We start from the raw sequence: 19,520 nt of genomic DNA on the forward strand, positions 1-19,520 counted from the left end.
AAGGGATCACAGACTGCAATTATATAATTCTTGTCAACTGATGTTAAAGATAGGCTGGAAAGAATGTATGCTGAGGCCCTGCAATAAAACGAGCTCCTTTACTCCTTTCAAATGTTTGCAAGCCTTGGAGGTTATCCAAAGGTCGAATACAGGAAAAGTCTTGGTGAACAGAAAACATAATCATGAGCTTTTTTAATATGGGCTCTTTTTGTAATAAAATAAAATTATTGTAAGGGAAGGGAGGGCAGGCTCTGTCTCCTCAGATCTAGGGCCAGGGGGGCTGAGTTTTAATCAGACGCTGCTGTTCTCCCCTCCCTGGTCTGTCACTACATGGAGAGAGAGGAAGAAGCCAGAGGAGGAGCACGGGGTGCTGGGTGCACCACAGAGATGCCAAGACCCAAGCCTGGCACTGAAACCCCTTGACTTTGCTCCAGTATGGGGACACCTTTCCTGAGAGGGTGATGGAGAGAGATCTTCATCACCAGCCAGCTCAGCACAGGGTAGAGCAGATCCCAGACACCCTCCCCTCCTGTTATACCAGGGGTCTGTCCCAACAAGACCCCATTTCACAGAGAGCAGCTCCATGTGATGCTGTAGCTGTTGCCAACATGCTGCCATTTCTGGGGTGCACCAGAACAAATGCTGTGTTTCCCACAGAAACACCACTGGAAGCTGGAAGGAAGGTATTTGCAGAGCATCACATCCAGCTGCAACTACACAGGAGTTTAGAGATGCATTTTCAGTACTCATATGGATTTTGGGGTAGAATCCAGGGCTGCAAACTTTACTCTGTCCAAAAGTGCTATGGCTTTGCTCATGACCATCTCTGGTCAGGGAGCTGTTTTCTGTTTCACCCGGAGTACTTGGTGGCACTGCCTGGACACCCCACCTGGGCTGCAGCAACAAATCACACACAGGCACTCCACTACCGCCTGCAGTTGGTTCAGAAATTTTCTATCCAACTATGGGTTTGACTTCATCTCCCCGAGCTGCTAAACACAAACCTGGAGCAGCAAATCATGAAGGATTTGGAAGGAATTAACAAAGTGAACATTTGCTGAAGGCATCAGACGCTTCCGAGTTGTGATCATCCTTCACAGGAAAACGTGGGAGACACACAGCAAGACTGGCTTTGCTCTAGCCTCATATTCTCTGTAACACTTTATCATCATTTACCTCTTATGGTGACTGTCCCATCATCCAACTTTACTACAACACAGACTTACCTGAACCTCACTGGCTGAGAAAACAAATCTTACAACAAAGAATGTTTTTTCCTCTCAAAAATCAGCAACCTGTTTAAATGATCAGTCTGCACTGCCTGGGGAACATCATTCATGCTGACGAGTCCATCACTGTTCTGAAGAAGTTGTTTCCCATTCCTTAAATTTCTTCTGGACATCTTCTGTCTTGCATTTCACTATTGTCAATCGGGATTGAGAGACCTTTCCCATTCCCTGCTCCAGATGAATAAGCAGAATTAGAAGGAAGAAAAAAAAATAAATAGAAAAAAAAAAAAGGAAAAAGATCATACCTACCATTCCCATCTAGGCAAGAAACACACTTCAGAGCTGGAGCAAGCTGGATAGACTGGTAACTGCGCCTGCTCTGTTAGGATATGAAACTAATTCACATCAGCTGTGCTCCCATGGACCACCTCCTGACCTACAGGCACAAAAACTTGACCCCATATTTAAAATATTTCTTTTTCATGTAATTCCATGCCAGTGGCATGTTTTCCAAGATGAACGGCACACTTTGCTCTCCCTCGTCTTTGAAGAAGAGTGCAGAGCTGCCATTTCACAAAACGAGGAGACAAGGGCCTCCAAAAGACCACAAACACTACTGTGTGTGGAATGTGGCATATCTTTATTTTTAATAGCACAGGCAGTCACAAAAGAGATGTAACTGGCAGCCCTATTGCCTTCCACAGTGTCAGGGTACCAGCCCCTCATTAGGTATGACCCAGAACGCCACCTCTCCATTTCATTTCACCTCTCCCTCTTTCACCCAAGTCCTCCTCCTCCTCCTCCTGAGTGGTGTTCCTTGGCTTTAGCGACGCATTCCTCCTCTTCTCTTTGAGCTGAAAACTCAAGAGAATAAATATATGAGCACTGGAAAAGTGACTAGAAAGTAAGCTGCTGATATTTAAAAATAAAGGTCTCTATTCACAGCTGATTTAGAGAATTGTTTTGGCATGTGCCTAAATCCAGCTGATTTCCACAAGACAAAAACACACCAAAACTCAAACATGCATTGAAGAGCTATTCCTGAGAGAACCTATTTGCCCAAACTGAGGGTAAGTTAAAAGAAGATATCCTACAGAAATGCCATGTACTTGGGACAGCACTGGGGCCCAGGAAATAGTGATAGCAGCAAGCTGACCCTGCAAACCAAAATGAAATCAGAGCCTGGGGAGATGAGATCCAGATTTTCCTGTGAGTAGAAGGTGGATGTTCAGTGGTGCTGCAGGCAGGCAGCTCTTCAAACGAGCTCCGCACATGGGAACAAACATGTCCAAGGGCCTCATACCCAACGGGGAGCTGCTGGGTGCCGAACACATCTGAAAATCTGGTGCTCAGAGTGGGCACTGAGCCCTGGCAAATCCAACTCCCAGCCCTGCTGAAAATCTGTCACCACATCGTCAATGTTAGAAGACAGGTTTTTCAAATGGGAAAAGTGCATTTATCACCCTCAGCAAACTCACGAACAACACACGGCATAATTGCTCAAATGTCAAATAAAAATTCTCGGCTGAGTAAACACCATGCGTGGACCTTTTTTGATCCCCGAATATGAATGCTTCAGAACAGGATGAGCATGTGGCCAGCGGGGCTGTAATGGAGAGTGCTTTGTATCCTTAACTCTACCAGGCGTGATAAAGTGCCCGCTATCATGAAGAAAAGCTCATCTGAAAGACAGAGGGAAACCAGATGGGAAAAGAGCACAAACTCTCAGCAGGAATTTCAGGGATTACTTTTTTTTTTTGCTTATTGCTTTCAATTTTTCCAAAATAAAGATCTCTCCCGTAGCTCAAGGCTAAGCAGAAATACAGTCCCATCCACCTGAGGCATTCAGAGGGCAAGGCTGAAAGGCCAGGTTTAGCTTTGGTGCTGGAGCTGCAGCCTCCCATGCCATCAGGTACCTGTGAGCCTAGCCGAGGGAGCATGCACCCACAGCCCCGTCACCCCACCGGGAACCCGAGGCTGCTGGTGTCTCTACCTCAGCTATTGCTGACTGCAACACCTTGGCTACTTCTGATATTGCAAACCTTTCTGCTGCCTGGGCAAATGCTTCAGCGACTCTTTCTGCCTCTGGGTTTTCCGATGCTTCCACCATCACTGCTGCTCCTTCAGGAGCGACCACCTTTCCACCTGGACCTGCTCCCTCTGGGCTTTCCACCTCCTCTGTTGCTGCTGCTGCTGCTTCTACTCCTTCCACTTTGGCTCGTGATGCTGTTTCATCCTTCTCTGCATCCTCTGGTGCTGTGAAAGCCAGAGGTTCCACGTTCCCTGCAAGGTCACCAGTGGCCAGTGTAACAGGAGGATCCTTCACATGGGATGGCACAGATCTGCAGAGTTGGCGAGCTGGCCCGGATTCTGTTGGTAGAAATGGAGAGTATGAAGCAGCACAACTGTAAACAAGTATATTTCCTAGTATCACTGAAAGTGGACAAGTGACAGGTCCCGGAGCCAGCAAGGGCTGCTTTTCAACAGCCTGTATTTTCTGTAGAGACACGGAACAAGAGGGTAGGACCGAGAGCATCCATCCGGTAGCACAGCTTTAACTCTCTCACCTCAGCCCCATGTTCTCCAGTGAATGACAGCCACTTTCACAGCATTAACCGAGGCCAAGCACACAACTGTATACCAAAACATCTTCAGTGTCTCCCATCAGGTGGTTTGCATAGCATTCAGAGACAAAGAGGAGAGTAAAAGGGAGGTTGGCTCTTTCCCAAGATTGCTTTGCTTAATATCCCAGAAAAAAAAAAATTATCTACAGAGAAAACAGCATGAATTCCATGGAACATATGAGTCAAATGTGCTTTTTCAAACTGTCATACTCTGGTGAAGCTCCTACAAAAAGGATCGAAGGGCCATCCTCACAAGCAGGCAATAGCAGGTCAAGTCAGACAGACATGGTGCATCTTCTCCCAAAATTTCTGCTAATACCTCTCACTTCTCACCTGCAACATCCTCCATGCTGCAGTCTCTGCTCCCCATACACACCTAGGCTTTTGTGCTTCAAAATCTCTGCTGTCACATTAAGTTTTCAATTGGCATGCTCCTCCAATACCATGGGAGGACCATCAGGTCAGGTGAAGTTTTGACAATCAGATTATCATTTCTGGTAAATGCACAAGGGACATTGTTAGAGGAGATCCATAACTGTCTCATATATATATTAATCGATTTTTATATTAGAAGAATTCTCTGTCAAATGTAGCTGTGCTCTCAGGTCAAAACATAGGTTGCAGTGAAGTAAATGAGAAGTTCCCATGACTTGGGAACTTTGAGAGGAGTCATGCCATAGATGCTACCCCTCCCTACTAATCCCTACTCCAGTCTACAAGTCAGGACAAGTCTGAGAGGTGATACTAGATGGAGTAAATTATATTAATTCAGAGTACAAGTTTAGGAGTCAAAAAGAGCCATTAAGTCTGCCCATATCCACCCGTTTGGGGGGAAAAAAAAAAAAAATCACCATTTGATTAATTCCCCTGTGTTTTGTCCCATCTCTCCCACAGAGACCAGTGCAGGCACTGAATTAACACACAACTAACTTCTGGGCATATGACTACACAGCAGTACAAAGGCATTCCTGTAGCATGGACGCATCCTCACGCTCACTGTAACCCTGCCAGTACAACACCAGGGTTTGGCACAGCTCACCAATCCCCTGCACACCTCCACGGGCAGTCCCAAGAAAAGGACAAGTAACGCTTGTCAGATGTGCTGAGCAACTGGGATCGGTGGGGGACCCTGGTGCAAGCACACAGCAGATACTGGCTGTTCCCAGCTCACACACGCTCCACAAACCACTGGCAGGGAACTGGGGCAGGCCTGATGAAATAGTGATGACACTGCTGTTCAGTGCCGTTTAGCATCGGTAACTGAAAAAGAGGAGGAAAAATAAGGCGGAAAGCTATGAAAGGACAGGATGGAGTAAACAAGAGGTGCTGGGGTAGGAAAAGGGGAAAATAGTAGTGAAAAAAGAGCTGAGAAGGAAGAGAGGAAAAACTGGAGAAGAAGAAAGCAGGCTGCGGATCACCACTGCAAAGAGAAGGAGAGCTGTGCCCAGCTACGCTTAGAGAAAAGACCAGTAGTCAAAAGCCACCTGAAGCCCCCCACCACGCACACCTACATCCTTGTGACACAAGTCAGTCACTTGCTCATGCCGCTGAACAAGCTACCTGCGTATCTGCTTCATTAAATAGTAACCCTGCAGGTCTGCTGACAAGAACATACTTCTCTCTCCTCTGGTAATTAGCCCTGAAGGCTGGTCATGCTCACTGGCCATGAAACGCTACAACAAGCAGCCTTTTCATGCCACAAGCGTTACCTTTGTCCCTGCCTGCTCCCATCAGCCTGGTAAAGGCAGGCACGATGCCTGCCCGACACCAGCACTCCTCGGCCGCATTCATGCTCTCCCTGCCGAGACGGGTGCAGGCATCTCTCAACAGGGCAGATATGAGCTCGCTGGGAGAGTTGGCCCGCGGTCGCAGGAACCAGGAACTTTCAGCCTCTTCCTTCTGCTCAGGGAAAACGCAAGGGCAGAGTCAGGAGTGGCAATTTGCTGCCAGTCAGTTTGAGACAGTTGCAATTCAATATGCTGGGAAGAGGAAGGGTCTTACGAGGCTCCAGAGATGCAGGAGAGGAGGCAGAGGGTTTCGTGTAGGGAGCTGGACAGAAACGGAAGGCTCAGCCCTTCTGCAGAAGGCTGGGCACACCTCATCTCGGGGCTGAGCGGCTTTCTCTCTCTCTCATGCTACCGAGGGCAGGACTTCAATGCACTGCACATGCCAGTCATGACCAGGCTCTGGCCCCAGTTAGTGATATAGTCATAAAAGCAATAAAAGACCCAAATCTATTTTAGCAAACATAAAACACCTCCCAAAGTTCCTGCAATGTGGGCTGAGTTAAGCTAAAGCTGACATGAACTCAGCGTAAAGGATTAAAACAGGTTTTTATTTTTAAATTACTCTCCCTGTCAAAAAACAAAGGAGGCAGGTTAGTAACACTTACCCCTTTCATGATGTTAGGAGTCTGAAAAGCAGCACACATAGCCCAAAGCTCTAGCTTTATGATCACATTTCCCCTCCAAAATACTCTGGAGATAAATTCCAAGCACCTCAGCAAGGAGAACAGTGCAAAGATTAAAACCAAACGTACTCAGTAATTCTGGGCAGCCTGTTCCAGTGGTGGGACTGTGGACCTGGGAATGAACCTTCAGCTGTGCCCCAACTTGAGATCTGACCTTAAGTCAGTCCCACCTGCCTTTCTGGCCTGTGGTTCCCCAGCTGTAATACCCTGCTGCAGCAATGACTGAGAATTAGAAAACGTTATTCCTTATTTTATGCTGGCTGAGGTCTGGTCACTGCAAGTACAATTTTTCGAGAAGCTTGCTGCCTGCACAGTTTTTGTACATGTACAAATTAGCATTTCGAGCCACATTTGCATGAGGGCCAATTTAACCTCACAACCTCCAGTTTAACCTCATAAATTGCCTCTAAACCACCAGATTACCCCTGCTGTCCCCAGGAGAGCAGGCTTTGGGATCGAGCCACCTCTCAGCTGCACCACACAGTCAAAGTCCATCACCTCCCTGTCCAGATCGCTCCCATGCCAGTTCTGTATGCCAACAGCATTCCTGGCCTGACTTGCCTTTTCCAAGCATTTCCATACCTTGCTTGAGACTGGGCGATTTCGGTGTCTCCCATTTGCTGTACAAGCCCTGCTTCCTCCCATCAGAACCCAGACTGAGGTCTGTTCTCTGCTCCACCACAATTTCGTTCACTCAGGGAAGCAGCTTGCAAAGCCCCTTCTTAAAAATCTCTCCCACTGCTTGGCAGTCATGTAGTTTACCCCCTGTCCATTTGTTTATGTTTGACTAATGTTCATTGCTTCAAAATGAGTTTGACGCTAATGCTGTGTCTCCCAATTAAATGTTTGATGGAATAACATCAAAACCAGAACAGACAGAAAAAATTATTTCCCTTTGATAGGCTGACCACATTGTACAAAACTCACTATTATAAGACTCCAGTTGCTTAGAATTTTGCCAGACTTTAATCTTTTGAATTAAAGCTTTCCATGCTGGTTGTCTAACCCGGCTGGAATTTGGGGTGAATATTTCAGCTAATGCAGTTCACCCACTACATGATAACTTTTTACTCAAGTTAAAAAAAACCAAACAACCCACAAACAAACAACTGATATCTCTTGCAAGCCTTTGGTTGAACATTCTCAGCACTACAGTTTGGAGCACTGCATTAAAATTTGGCAGGAAGGTCACAGTGGTGCCAGGGAATAATTTTTTGAAGGGAGAGTAACACACCTTTGGCCAAGCTATGAGCCTCTGAAAAATCAGTTTGCGCATGCTCTGTAGCAATTTGTGACAGTTTGGCAGTGAAAATATTTTCCAAAGTCCTGAGTTCACAATCTGAATATTCTTTTTGTGCAGTTTTGGTTTTCTTTAATGTAATCTGTAAAAATAGCCATTGACCTTTAGTGACATCTAAACAGGCTCCCAGTTTCCTTCCATAGTTTGAAGACTTAAACAATAGCCCCAAAGAAATTACTCAATACTACACATGTGTACTCAATGCCTGAGAAATTGCTCGCTGTTGGTCAGCAGGAACAAGAAGGAGATTCACACAATTCCAATGCATGGCAGGTTCGGGCAATTTGAGGGATTCAGGCATGAAAGGCCTGAGGTGCAGGGACCCAACTTCCCCCCAGCCACTGCTCCACACACCGAGCAGTACAAGGATACCCACAAGTTTTGGGAGAAAAACAACATGGGAAAAAACGTTCTGTGTTGCCAGGGGACTTGGTGGCTACCCTCACTGAGCTCTTGGTGTAACACTTTCCATGCACCAAGCCTCCCAACTTCTTAGCATAGGCTGCTAAAATCTTTCAGCACGGCAGAGTGGAGGATGTGTCGTCCCGAACCAGCATATTCCTATAGGTATGGCAGGAGCATTAAATTACCCTCGTTCTTCAAGGGGGAGGAAAATTTCAGAATCCTGAAATGAGGCAACATTCACCTGACACCAGCTTTTAACATGTGTCCTGTAAGCTCAGTCAGAAAGAAACCCTCAGCAGCTCAGCTGGTGGAACTGTTGCCTTTAGACCACAAGCAACATGTTTGAAACCCGAGAGAGGAAATATGCAGGTTTCTGAATAAATCAGGATCCTGGAAGTGGAGTCACCCTCCCAACAGTCATAATATGACAATCGCTGATGTTCAAGGAAAGCGGACAGTTTGCAAGCAAGTTACGCTGGCACTCTGAAACCCCTGTCTCCTAAGGACTTCTTTTCTATATACCTGCCAAAGCTGCTATTTACCCAACATAGCCATAGCACTTGGGTCATTAAACAATACTGATGGCAATGCCCGGAGAACTCCAAGCACCTATTGTAGTATCACTGAATTCTTCCTTTGATCACCATGGTCAGAAATATCTGATTTTTATCACTCTTTAATAGCTCCCAATCAACTTCAAGAAGTTACCACAATGCTCATGGTAGAACCTTTGTCAGGCCAGGGTAATCATTGACAAAACCAGAACAGCAGATCTCACTAGCTCAGCATTGTCAGTCGTATGTGACCTTCTCCGTGGACTCGCTACCCCAGTGACAAGGTTTCAATTTCCATGTTGAAGACTACTCCGCCTGTATCAGAGCAATAGAGGCTGTAAATGTGAAAGCCATTTTCTAAGCTTCCTGCAAAAGCCTACATAGATTAAAAGGAAAGAATATTTGAAGTGTATTTGAGTCATTTCTGGAGGGGACACACTCCTAAGCATAAAATAGGAGCTCTCACGTTCATGCATTGCTACTAGACCGTTCAAGAGAAACATCTTTCCCAAACCTAAGACACAGAAAGACTCTTCCTCATAAAATTCTGCCACTCTTCATCTGTGTACCAGACAATGCTCACAAATAATCTAGCAATACTTTATAGTCGCTGTTATGACCTAGAGATACCAGTACTCACTATCTTCTCCCCTGTGGAGATGAACTAAACTGACATGTATCTAACTAAGCCCCAAGCAGCTGCTTATTCAGCATGTGCTTAGCACTGAAAGCTTCTGTTTCAGACTTGAATGGCTCATATGCCTCAAAGTTTGCCTAAGCTCTCCAGCCATACTAGTTTGTCTAATAAAAGACATTATCTTTACCTATAAGCCTTATCCAGCAGTAATCAGAGAGATGTATCTTGCCCGATTCCAAAATTTGTCAGTCAAAAGGATATGAAAACCTAGTGCTCCGCTGAATGCTTCTAAAAACAAAATGGTCCAAAAAAAAAGTATTCTGAAGTTTATAAAACCCAAGAAAATATAGGAGTTAATATTTTATAAATTTCTGTTTTCTGTATGCTGATACATTGCTCTCAATAAGCTTTTTTATTCTTGAAAACTCCTAAGAAACTCTCAAGAACCAAAAACATTGGAAATGAGCTTTAGGACCAAGACCTTATGGACGTCTCTAAGTGAGGGAGACACATCAACGCCCATGACAGTTTGAGTAAAAACAGAGGGTTTCCTTGGTTTTGGATGCGCTCTGTAAAACTAGTGATGATTATAACTCAGTTGCAACATATTTAATGAATCACAATGAGCAGCTGACAGGTCACTTCAGCAGAGGAAAGATCAAATTTGCAACGGCCGTTTGAAGAGGGAGCATTTTTAGGTAATCATAAGTTACACAATTACACGATTAATGCCCTAGTTTGTAGGTAGTCAAAACCTAGTAATAATGCATATAATAACCCATCTAGTCCAACTCTTTAATGTGTAGTTATAACCCTATGTTCAGATAAGAATTTCTCTCTTTATTGCCTAACTGGTGATGCACACTCTGGGACTTTTTGGATGGGCACTGAAGCACCAGGCATTATCTAGAGGCAATACAGTAGATTTCAGGGGCAGCTGTATGGTGTATCTGCCAACTTAGGCAACTTTCTAAAGTGTTAAACATTAACTGGAATTTACAAGACTTGCATGTTCCTGAGGAGTGAGAAAAAAAAACAGGAAAAAAACCCCACATACTTCTAAATGAAGCACTTAAAGTAGGCAGGTTGGTATAAGCAACGTAGGATAGACGAAGCAAAACCCATAGAGTGTCTTCACCTAAGACAGCAGCTGTGTATTCTGGTGGAAGTGCTGGGTTCCTACCTCTAGCGTGCGCACACATTCGTGTCCCTTAGTTACAGATCAGAAACCTTTTAATCCAGTTACTTCATCTTGTGTAGTTTATGAAATCATAAGGACTTTCATTTTCTGCTGCATTTTAGGAACTTTGCAGACTTTCAGTGCTCCTACTCAAGTTAGCCAGGCAACCAGATGATTAAGCTAAATTCCCTTAAAAGAAAACCATTAATTAATACTTAAACAAAAACACTGAGCTCTAAGACATTAAAGTGTTATTTAGTGATTATTATGGCAGTATGAGACCCAGATGCAAGCTGCTCTGTGCTGTCCACGCTCAGCTTCCCAGGAGCGACGCTCTGCACGACATAAACCCTCCCAGCAATATGGCTGACAGCACGAAGTCGCTCCACAACATTTGCCTGTTCACTGGAGGTTGAGTCCTCAACCCAACGTACAGTCAGCGAGAACATCCATCTCCTCTTGCTCTGGATGGGACAGAGGGACCAAAACTCCCCTTCATTAACTCCTTCACAAAAGCAACCTCACATTACATCAGCCACTGAATTGCATCAGCCCCTCATTGCATCTACCTACAGTGGCTCCCAGAGCTGCTTTTGGGCTCTGTCTCTTCCCACCAAAGCCACTAGGCATCTTGCTAAGTAGTTATTGGGAAAAGGCCTTGGACCATACATAAGCTGTATGGCAGCAAACTCTATATAGAGTATGTGCAAAGAAAGAATAATTGAACCTTTTCCAGAAAGCAGCTGTCTCAGGGTTAGAAAGCAATGTTTGTTTACTAGTTAGCCAATGAAATTATTTAGGAGTAATAAAGAATGAACACCTGTTCTCTCAGGAAAACCTTTATGAATCAATAATACATGGATGTACCAAGTTTTCATTCAGTGAGCTCTAATTACTGAAAAACCCACAGAAGTAAGTAGCCAGACCGCTCCGCTCTCAGGACCCTCAGAGGGACATCTGAAAAGCTCTCCTCTAATCATCACACTGCATCAGAGAAGCAGAGTTGGAAAAATTCAAGCAAATCCCTATATTCTTAAAGGAAGCACTAATCCAATCCTACTGTCTACTGAGAAATTGTGTTTTTGAAGGAAAAGGATCTGTCTCCCATCACGGAAGTTTCCTCCAGCATCTGAGCTGAGCCAAGTGCAAATGAAATGCTGAACCTACGCATGATTATCAAGAATTGAAATTTTCAAATAAGGACAATATAAAAGACAACAATAAAACTTTCTTTACTGCAAGCCCTGTTCTGATGCATAAATCTCACCCCACTTCCCTTCCAGCTCAGCTAAAACCTGGGCTGTGCCAAATCCCCAGGAAGACCCCTCTCGCAGTACTTCTGACACAAGCCAGGGAACAGTTGAAATTACAAAGACAGTTCTCATGAGAATCTCGGATCAAAGAAGCCCACCTCCATTTGCATGAACTTTTAGATAAACATCCAAAAAAGTTTAAAGTTCACTGAGGGACTGACCCTTTTCTGCAGTCACCCTCACACAAATTCTGCATTTGCCATTTGTCTTGATGGGTGGTAAGGTCTTTAGGGCAGGCACCAGGACTTCCTATGCATTAGTAAAAAGCCAGCCCCATCAGCTTCTGGTTCTAAATGGAGCCTGTGTGTCCTGCCACAGTGGAAATAATATTTATAACTTGCCCAGCTCTAACACATGACTTCACAATGAACCTCCCCTCATCTATCCACGCTACTCTAGGTTATTGAAATCAAATTTAGTAAGATTTAACACGTGAAAGTGAATTGTACATGGTATGTCCAAATGATCAGAGACTGGGAAACACACCACATGACGAGGTCATATCAGAACAAAATTGAAAAATGTATAACAAAACTCATCTGTGTGTGTCTCATTCCTCCTTTGCTTTAATCACCAGACGTTCTCCATTCAGCTACCTGCTGCCTTCTCCGAGACTTAAATTAGACCCACAGTACTCCCAGAGACACGATCGCAGCACAGAAAGGTCATAGGAGAATTATACTTTTGCCTTGGCATCCTGTATCTGGGAAAACATATAAAATAATAAAAAAAAAAAAATCCTGTGACAGCAAGCTAAGTTCAGGCACCATAACTAAGAGCTCAAAATCTTGCTCCCTTGTATTAAAGGGAGCAGCTTCACGAAGACTCAAACCATAGATTATCTTCAGGGTTATTGTGATGTGACTATGAAGCTTTCTCGTCAGGCTGCCAGTGAAGGGGCAGGGAGGGGGGGAAGCTTTCTGAATCAGGCCCTTATCATTTATACCACATTACAATCCAAAATGAAAAATTACTTGCTCCAGATTTGATAGAATAAGGCATCTTGAGATGCCATAGAAGTACGCAATTTTCAATAAAGACATTAAACCTAAGCTTCAAAAAAAGGGAATAATTACATCGTTTTTTGCTTTGAGTTTTAATGTTAAAAGTGTCAATTTATAAAACTAGGTGAACATCCACAATTCCTAAGCAGACTGCAGCTAATTAGACCCCTTTTGATCTTTTATTTTGCCTAGAAGCTTATTAAACAACTTTACACAAAACTCAAGGTTTTGACACACTAGTGGACTGGGGGAGGAGGGAAGACCGCAGAAAAGAAAACTGCTCTCTGCTGCTTGCTGAGGTACGGAGCTCGTAACTTCCCCGAGCACACACACTGTCAGCAAACCTGGGAAACTCCTTCTAGTGTTGAGAAGGACTGCCTCTTATCTGAGTTGTCTGGATGGAGACATGATAGGGAACAAAATATTAACAACTAAATCAAAGGACAAATAGAGTTGTTACAACGGCTCCACCTTTACATACACAATTTGTATGAATGAATTACTGCTTTAGGTGGACGATGACAACATGAAAGAACAAACATCATGTCTCCAGAGCAAGGGGATGGGCTGCCTTTAGCTGCCACGCAAATAAACTGGGCACTGGCTTTGCAGCATTCTTTGCAACAACTGTGCAGTGCAGAGAGAAGAGGGCACAGCAGCTTTGTACCTGAGCAGCATCCACGTGCTTTGCAGAGGGGCGTCCAATGGGGTCTGGTGGGAGAGGGACAGGCAGAGCTGGTGGGAGAAGCAGAGAGCAGAGCCCCTGCTGTGCTATCAGTGCTGCACCAAAACAAGTCTTTGAGTGAGTTGGTTCCATTCTGGGGCAGTGGAAGGGACCAGACAGTTTCTCCAGGTCCATTCCAGCCCTCCTTCCCATGAAGGACTGACATTAAAATAACTCTGAGAGCCAGATAACAGAAACCTTTGGCATTTGTTTCTGTGACCACATCACAACATCCCTCTCCTTTCTGTAACAGGGTACTCTTGCCTCTGAGACCTCTATGTCTCCCAGGAGCTCACTACAGCAGTGAAGTCAGGATTGTTAAGGGCAAAAAGCTCCTTGTCCTGTCCTGAAATGAAACAATATTATTAGACCTGAAGTGCCCAGGTTGTTGGGCTCACACATGCAAACCCTGAGAGCCAGAGAGCCCAACTGATCCAAGAATGACTTATCACAGCCTGGGAAAGCAGTGATTTATTTCTGGACCTGAAAGGTTATTTTTATCCTATATCATTGTTTCATCCCTTGTAATAAAACACAGGTTTTATCAACTTTATCATCTTTATCGACTGCTGTGCAGCAAAGGGGAAGGGGGTGTTGCACGCAATCGGAAAGGGAAAGTCTTTAGCAGCCTTTGGACTTCCTGCAACTGTGGATGGGGAAGATGGGTCAACAGCATGGGGTTAGGTCCTACCCCAGCCAGTGGGAAACACCTAGAAACTTGAAGTCCTGTGTAAAGTGGCTTTTAGATGATTTGACAAAGGGGGCAGAACTGTTGGATAGAGGCTTGTGGCCCATTACGCTAAATAACATTTAGGGTCAAGCATAACTACATGAAGGGGAGATGTGCACTGCTAGATGGTTGCCTGGCACATGAGAGACCTCCATTTGTCCATGAAGAATGGAGAAGGTCTGTATCCTTCCACTTGGAAGCAGCAGGAAGACTGGCACATAGGAGTCTCTAAAGCCCTTTGAGCTCCTGGGACAAAGATGTTTAGAGACAGCAGTGATGCTGCACAGAGGTTGAGAAACAGCCAACAGCAAATAGAAACAGCCAATACATGAGCCAAACCCTCTCCCGTTCTTTTCTCCAGAGCAGAAGAGCTGGTACTAACATCCACCCCCCACAACACAATCGCAAAATGAGACCATTCCCACTGTGGACAATACCCACCCTGCCTGGGGACCATAGCGGGTCTCTGCACTCTTTGGCAGAGGATAACAGTTTCACAGCATCCACCTACATTGCAGTATCTCTCGCACTCCCCCTCGGGTAAGGGATAGCCCTTGAAAGTAGGAAGCCAGGCTAGGAAGCAGGGCATGGAGAAAGAAGAGTGACAGTGTCTGCAAGCAGTCCCCATCAAACAGGGAAATGGACAGATTTGAAAAAAACATAACCATCTGCATTTACTGATTCAGCTGTGTTAGTCTCTCATACAGGAACAGACCTGGGACCTGGTCAAAACCTCAGTCCAATGCTAGTAACAGCCCCCCAATCCTGCCCTGTCAGCACTTACTTTTAACTGTCTTCAGTCTTGAGGTGGGAAAGTCTGAGTTTACCTGATAAGTGAGTTTATCTAAGATTCCTTATTCAAGCAGGAATAAGCATGCTGATCACAGCTCTCAGCCCCCACTCAGCTGTTACAGCCTCCCCACATCCATTCCATGCAACCACGCACTCAGAGGACCCCGACCACAGCCCTAGGCTTTGCCCTGACCTCCCCACACCACACTCACAGCCACCAAGAAAGCTTAAACCATTGCCTTCAATTTGTTGAAAAACTAGTCTTCCTCACCCAGATCAGAGGCCATCCTGGCTTGTGACTTTCCTTCCTTTTCTTCTCGCTCTCCCCCAGGCGCATCGGCTGAGCGGGGCTCCCACAGAGGATGGGAAGGAGGAAGTGATCACAGACAGCACCTGCCCAGCAGCAGCAGAGCTATTTCACCCCTCATACTGAGCATCGCAATGAGTTCAAAGAAAACCATTTGCAAAGCTAAAAGCTTAATGTAGTAACAAAAATCAATAGCGTGCTCAAGAAATTCCCTGATGCTGGCAACTTTAAAGCATCATTCAGGTAGACAGCACTGGGGCATTCCCTCCAGTAACGGCAGCCCAGTAGACCATTAGAGAAGGGAGGCTGCTTTAATTTATTCCCTTTGTCATTCTAATATAGATCTTCCCTTTTCAAATGGTGTTTGTACCTTTATACTGCAATCTGCGTTCATAAATAGAATAAGTCCTAAAAGCTAGGATCAATATATCCCACATCGCCTTTCAGATGGGAGGCAGAGAGGGCACAGGAGAAGGAGAGGATCAAATGCCCTGCTGGCATAAACAGTAAGTTCCTTGACACAGGAGTTTCACCATTTAAAACATGAGTTCAAGTATGGACTCAAAGTTAATTAATGAAAAGACATTGTAAAAAGAAAACAAACAAACAAAAAAACTAGTCACCCTTGCATCCCCAGAGCAGCTCTCTGCAAATAAATTCAAGCCTTTTCCAAATGTCAATTATTTATCATGTATCATTACTGATAATACCGGTAAACAGTGCTATTTGGGTGCAGAACCCGAGCAGGGATGCTGAGATACCCAAGGTGACAAGCCAGCTCACCTGCCTGCTGCCCATGCTGCCTTTAGCACAGAAGCATCCCTCCTTTCCCAACACTCCATGCTTTCCAGACACCTCAGAATTCTAAGTAATTTACCTGGAACTATCCACAAGCAAAACAGTAATCATAAAGGCTCATTTTGCCTGTGAAGGCAAATGCTGTTTTAAGGCACAAAAGCAGTTCTGTGAATCCATGGAAATGCTATTCCCTGGTTTCAGAAGAAAAAGTCAAATGTTGCAAGTCTGGTCTGTCTGTCCTTAGGAAAGGATTATTCTCAAGGTTTCCTTGTTTGTTTTCATGTGCCAGACTCCTGCCCTCTGAGTAGAGGTGGAGCATAGGAAGGCATTTCCCTGCCCTAGCCACACTGAGCTTCAAACCTCTTCCTAAAGGAAGCAAACGTAATAAACAACAGTCCAACAGGCCTCCTCCTTGGCTCCCAATAAACAACGAGCAGAAGGAAGTGGATTGAAAAAAAAAACAAACCACCATCACCACCCCAAAAAAAAATACTGGAGGGAAAATTTTGAACAAGTGACCCATCAGTGTTTCATTTTGCCCTTATATGCCAATGAAATTTGAAAGAACTTGCATGTCGTGGGGAAATTCTGGAGAGAAAACTGGTCCATGCACTCAAGTCTTGTGCAACTTTAAGAGTCAAACAAGAACTAGCTGTAGACAGTACTGGAATGATGTTCAGATATGGAAGATGATCTTCAAAAGTTGCTGGAACAAGGGATAGATTAGTGCATGGGGTTATAAAGTGCACGGTTCACCCCTGGGTGCTCTGAGATGTCCCTGTACCCTAGGATCATTCATGCATCCTTAGAAGAGAGCGTGCAGTAGGCAGAGAAACTTGTCTATAATTTTTTTTCCGATCTAATTGATAGAGGTTTCTCAATTTGACATTGTCCTAAGCGACAGAGATACTCTCTGCTTCCGTTACATACGCATGCCAGATCTGTACAGTTCTATTCCACAGGAAAGAAATTCCTAAGGATTTCAATTGTTTTAAAGAAAGAGCCTAAGCAAATTAAAAACAAATCCTCTCCTGCCACCTACTCAACAAGCACCCTACCAAAGTGTAACTCTACCAAAACACACTGCTGCTAATACTTTGCAGCAACACTTGCTCAACACCAAACAAAACCACATATAAGTCACCAAGTCAGTTGGTAAAATCAGATCTAAGATGTCAAAATATTTCAGTTTCACTTAAACACTCTTAGTTAGTTAGTGCTAAATATTCATTCCATCTCTTAATCCTTCTGCCAGGCAAGCCAGATTTCTTGTTAGAAAACAAAGTTAAGTAATGTGTCTAAGATCACAGAAGAATGTTGCCTGAATCAAAGTAACAATTAACGTCTCATCCCTCAGTCTGTCCTTCTCCAAGGACCGAGGCTCCGCTCCTTCCACTTCAGTACTTTTCACCTTGGCTTTTATCCACCAATTATTCCTCCTCTTTCCTCTCTCCTAGATTCCAAATAAATCTGCACGGTGCTAACTGAGCTCCTACAAAGCAAATGGTGGGAGAAAGGCATCTCGTCCCTGATTCACCAAACAGCTCAGGCAGCCAACAGCAGTGTGCTGCCATGCGTCCCCTTGGGGACAGCACCCACCATTTCGCCAGGGCTGTCCCATTCTGCAGCTTGCTCGCTCTCTCTGACACTTCTGAGAGCAGCGGCATTAGCATGGGACTGGAGCCTTCAGTTCTGGGTGGCTGTGCTGTCTCCTGGGTTTGATCCAGTCCCTCAAACCTTCCACTCGTTCTTGGGAGCCAAGACGCACCAAGGAGCATCAGGACACGTTTACAAAGTGATGGCTGAGAACTTGTCCAGAAAGCTCTATGAGTGCAAGTGCTTTTGTTTTTACAAGAGAAATGTCTACAGGGCCGCGTTTGGGAGAAGGGAGAAGAAACATCTGTGTACATGCAACAGCGGCACAGGCGCAAGATGCAGCTGTGAAGCCCCTCTACTAACTCTGCCGGTGCTGCCTGCTAACTGCTGGCATAAATATAGCAACAGCGTTGCACATATGGCAGGCTGTTTAATTTTAGAAATCAAAACTATCAAGTGATTAAGTTAGTCATCCTTCCTCAATTTGGGACCAATACAACAGTACCAGAGGCAGTGGTCATAACCACTGCGGTTTGCAACGGAGGAGAGCTCATGTGCGCGCTCCCACGGTGGCAGGGAACACCAGAAACCCCGTCCTGCTCTGCCCAGCCTTGTTTTCCAAAGCAAGATTGGACAAAAAAAAAAAAAAAAAAAAAAACCAACCAAAAATGTCAAACACTGTAAAACAGCCTTTAAATGAAAATGGAGTGCCTGCAGATCTGCACACATGTACACGCACAACCTGCAACCTGCTCCGGATGCGGCGTGGCAGAACCGCTGCCCTGAACACGCCCTTTCAAGAAGCAAGATGAAAATAGCATTGTGCCAGACGGCCTGTGCCAACGCTCAGCACCCTCCCCTGCGCAGCAGAGGCCTTGATGCACTGCAGAAGCAGCAGCTTCCTTCGCAGAGCCCCATGGCTTATCCGCAGACACAGCACCTGTCGCACCAGGAGGATGCAGCACTGCAAAACCCATCGGTATCTTTCCCTTCCAGTGAAAACCAATGAAGGAAGAAAGCAAACAAGTCATGGAGGGATTTTCTGTTTCTCTAGACAAACACACTAAGAGCAGTTCAAAAGAGGCTAATTAAATTCCAAAATCCCTCTGCAAATACATTAATAATGGTTTTGAAATGAGCAGTTAACCAAGGAAGTTTTCAAGGTGGGAAGTGTTTGATACAGAAGAGCGCGTGAGGAAGAGCCGCTCAGCCTACGTTAGAGACAATCGCTCTGCCTAGCGCATGTGTTCAGGGCAGTGGGCAAAAACAAATGCACCTGGGTCCAGGACAGGAGTATCCCAGGCTGCTGGGAGACAGAGAAGGCAACCTCCTTCCTTCCCAACCACCAGAAAAGCCAAGCAAACACTATACGACGTGGCCACGAGCCTGAACAATCATGTAAGGGCTGCTCTTACAAATTTCCAGGATGGAGGGAAAGCAAAAGACAGACATTTCTTCTCTCCTGCTGCTTAAAATTGCTGATATGGTGGGGTGGAAAAATCTGATGATGCTACATGGTCTCCACTCCCATGGTTCGTGGAACCTCTCAATTTTAAATGCCATCATTCTCACAAGCAAGAGGGACAATAGTACTGTTCTTCATTTAATGAGAGCAAACCAAGATCCACAGAAAAGAACTGATGTGCCCTTGTGAAGTCCTTGGCAGAGAAAGGAATTAAACTCACTGGCTGAGGCCCTGAAAACCAGGCCACCGCACCTGAGTCAAACCTTCAATCATGGTCACAGGATCACCCCTCCTATTCTTTTTCCCTGTTCTCTTTCCCTTATTCTCTGCATGTCCTTGCTCAAATACAATTAAATTTTTCCAGGCAAGATCTCATGAGATATTGATTCATA

The 19,520-nt window shown here is 45.0% G+C and overlaps 1 protein-coding gene across 2 annotated transcripts; it reads right to left on the minus strand.

The window, feature by feature from the left end:
• Positions 1–1,850: 1,850 nt before the first annotated feature.
• On the minus strand, positions 1,851–15,358 carry LOC147599534 (uncharacterized). Of its 2 annotated transcripts, none has more exons than XR_015259587.1 (3): positions 15,234–15,358; positions 3,272–3,599; positions 1,851–2,083 (listed from the first exon to the last, which is right to left on the minus strand). XR_015259587.1 is itself a non-coding variant. In XM_086755752.1 (3 exons), the coding sequence occupies exons 1-3, from the start codon at positions 15,247–15,249 to the stop codon at positions 1,955–1,957; spliced, it is 522 nt and encodes a 173-aa protein (XP_086611878.1). In that variant the 5' UTR covers positions 15,250–15,358; the 3' UTR covers positions 1,851–1,954. The 2 variants fall into 2 exon arrangements, 1 of the variants encoding a protein (XP_086611878.1); XM_086755752.1 differs by having other exon boundaries at positions 3,223–3,599.
• Positions 15,359–19,520: the final 4,162 nt, after the last annotated feature.

Source organism: Chlamydotis macqueenii, chromosome 10 (genome assembly GCF_036417535.1).
Source record: "Chlamydotis macqueenii isolate bChlMac1 chromosome 10, bChlMac1.mat, whole genome shotgun sequence".
NCBI lineage: Eukaryota > Metazoa > Chordata > Aves > Otidiformes > Otididae > Chlamydotis > Chlamydotis macqueenii.

Excerpts from the sequence above, each read along its gene's own strand:
- LOC147599534 (XM_086755752.1), bottom strand. Across the intron at positions 2,084-3,222 it reads TGCAGTCAGCAATAGCTGAG|CTCAAAGAGAAGAGGAGGAA; the intron begins GTAGAGACACCA and ends TTGAGTTTTCAG.